This window comes from Lottia gigantea (assembly GCF_000327385.1).
Source record: "Lottia gigantea unplaced genomic scaffold LOTGIsca_50, whole genome shotgun sequence".
In the NCBI taxonomy this organism is placed as follows: domain Eukaryota; kingdom Metazoa; phylum Mollusca; class Gastropoda; family Lottiidae; genus Lottia; species Lottia gigantea.
In genome coordinates, this window is record NW_008709716.1 from 132,165 (window position 1) to 134,172 (window position 2,008).

The 2,008-nt window shown below is 36.1% G+C and overlaps 1 protein-coding gene across 1 annotated transcript; it reads left to right on the forward strand.

The window, feature by feature from the left end:
• Nucleotides 1-655: 655 nt before the first annotated feature.
• On the forward strand, nucleotides 656-2,008 carry LOTGIDRAFT_165177 (hypothetical protein; the record flags this gene model as incomplete). The annotated part of the gene is made up of 3 exons (XM_009062191.1): nucleotides 656-880; nucleotides 1,088-1,195; nucleotides 1,532-2,008. 3 exons carry the CDS (start codon nucleotides 656-658, stop codon nucleotides 2,006-2,008), a joined length of 810 nt encoding a protein of 269 aa, XP_009060439.1.

Sequence of the window (2,008 nt, forward strand, 5' to 3'; positions counted from 1 at the left end):
GAAAAAGGAGAGAGAGGGGGGGGGGGTTATAATGTCATAGAATTTTAAGATAATTTTTTTCTAATGGCAGTGTTTAGCCTATGTATTTCTGGAGAGTGGACTTCGTTATTCTTGGAAATCATACCATAAAAAAAAATCACCACAAAAACTGGCATTTTGTCAAGACTATTATAGTCAGACTACACTTTTATATACCTGTATTTATTAAGTGTAATAAGTATTCAATTTATTAGTCATCATTTTTTTGGAGACTATAGGACTTGTTCGATAAGTCAACTAGAATAACAAGGAATATAATGCTAACCGTCAATAAATCGTAGCAATTTCATTTAAGTATCTTCAAGAAGTATTATCGGAAGTAGAATCTTTTGAACTGATGGGATTATTAAGTAATTATTTAGTATCTTGTACAGCCTGTAGAAAGGAATAATTTCCGTTATGATGGCATCCATTTTATTACCAGAAATTCTGACTTAGAAAGCAGCAGACCCAGATTCCTTCACCGTGTGTTTAAGGCATGTTTCATTATTACAATTAACTTTAATGTGATTTAACTTTACTTTAGATTCTATTTTCATGATATTTTTCAGTGTTTATGGAGGATCTTGACGTAACCGACTGCTCAGACGACACCTTCCTACCAGACTTTGGAAAAATGCAAGAAATGTCAACATCCGGAAACAAGCGGAAGTCACCAAACACTGTCTACGATGAGGATGGTTTTAATGATCGTTTAAAGAGAGCTGCCAGGAAATCTGAATCGGAAGGAAGTTTAACTCCAATGGTCAAAGAAGAGCTGCGTTGTTTTATTGCTGCTAAACGTCATTCCGAGGGAAAACAAGAAATGAAAGTTGAGTTCAAACAGCCAGAAAAACATCCGGTAGGCCTATGTTTAATTACCATTAACTGTTCATTACATGATTCATTTTGACTTTTATTTGAATGAATGTATTCAACATAATATTAACATGTACACTGAACCATAGTCATTAAAACTGTTGATGCTTCGAATGTCCTTTGGACGGCGAGCCTAATGCAGTTGTAAAACTATGAAAAACCATAACTATCTGATCATTATTTTTTACAGCTGACAGCGGAAGAAATGATGAAAAAAGAAAGGCGGCGAGAACAAAATCGAAAAGCTGCCACTAAATGTCGTCGTAAAAAGAAGAATGCTAAAATAGAAAAGGAAAGCGTAAGTAGGCTATGATTTACTTTATGTTATGTAATATATTCGTCATAATTGTCATTTACAACTGCACCATCACTGCAATCCCTGCAATTTTTATCAGATTTGAATGCAGTATATTGTTTTTTATGGTTTTTTTAATATTTCAAAAATTGTCTTGGAAGAATACTTAGACGCTCTATAGCATTTACGCATTTTGAATTCAGCCTCGTCAGTTGCACCCCCCATCCCCTTAAGTCAGTCTGCCTCCTATTTGTTCCCCTATTCTTGTGAAGCTGTCGCCACCACAAATGTCACAGTTAACGGATTGATTATAATTCATTACCCTATTTCTTATTTTAGGAAATGAAAACTTTAAAGAATGAGAATGAAAAATTGTCCGAAATGGTGCGTGAGCTACAGGGTCAAGTGAAACAATACGCAGCCATTTTAAGACATCATGAACAATCTGGTCAGTGTGCCTTGCAACCCAAAGAGCCAGTTTCTTTAATTCACAATATACCTTCGCATCTGTTTGAAGATGATGGTAGTCCTGAAATTGATTCGCCGCAAAGTCCACGTTCGTTTTTCAGTTCATCAGCTGAAATCAGACTGAATTCAGGAGAGGCATCTTGTCCAGGGTATGTTAGTACTCATTATGCAAACCAAGAAATGACCAGGGTTATCGGCGAGTGTTTCGGTTTTGGCAATATACAGTTAAATAGCATGAGGGATTTTACTCCTCCCGTTTCACCACATCTTACAGAGTTCTCAGAAAACTCATTAGGTGACCCTCAGCTATCTGATCTGTTACGTGATCTGGGCTCATCTGACATGTAA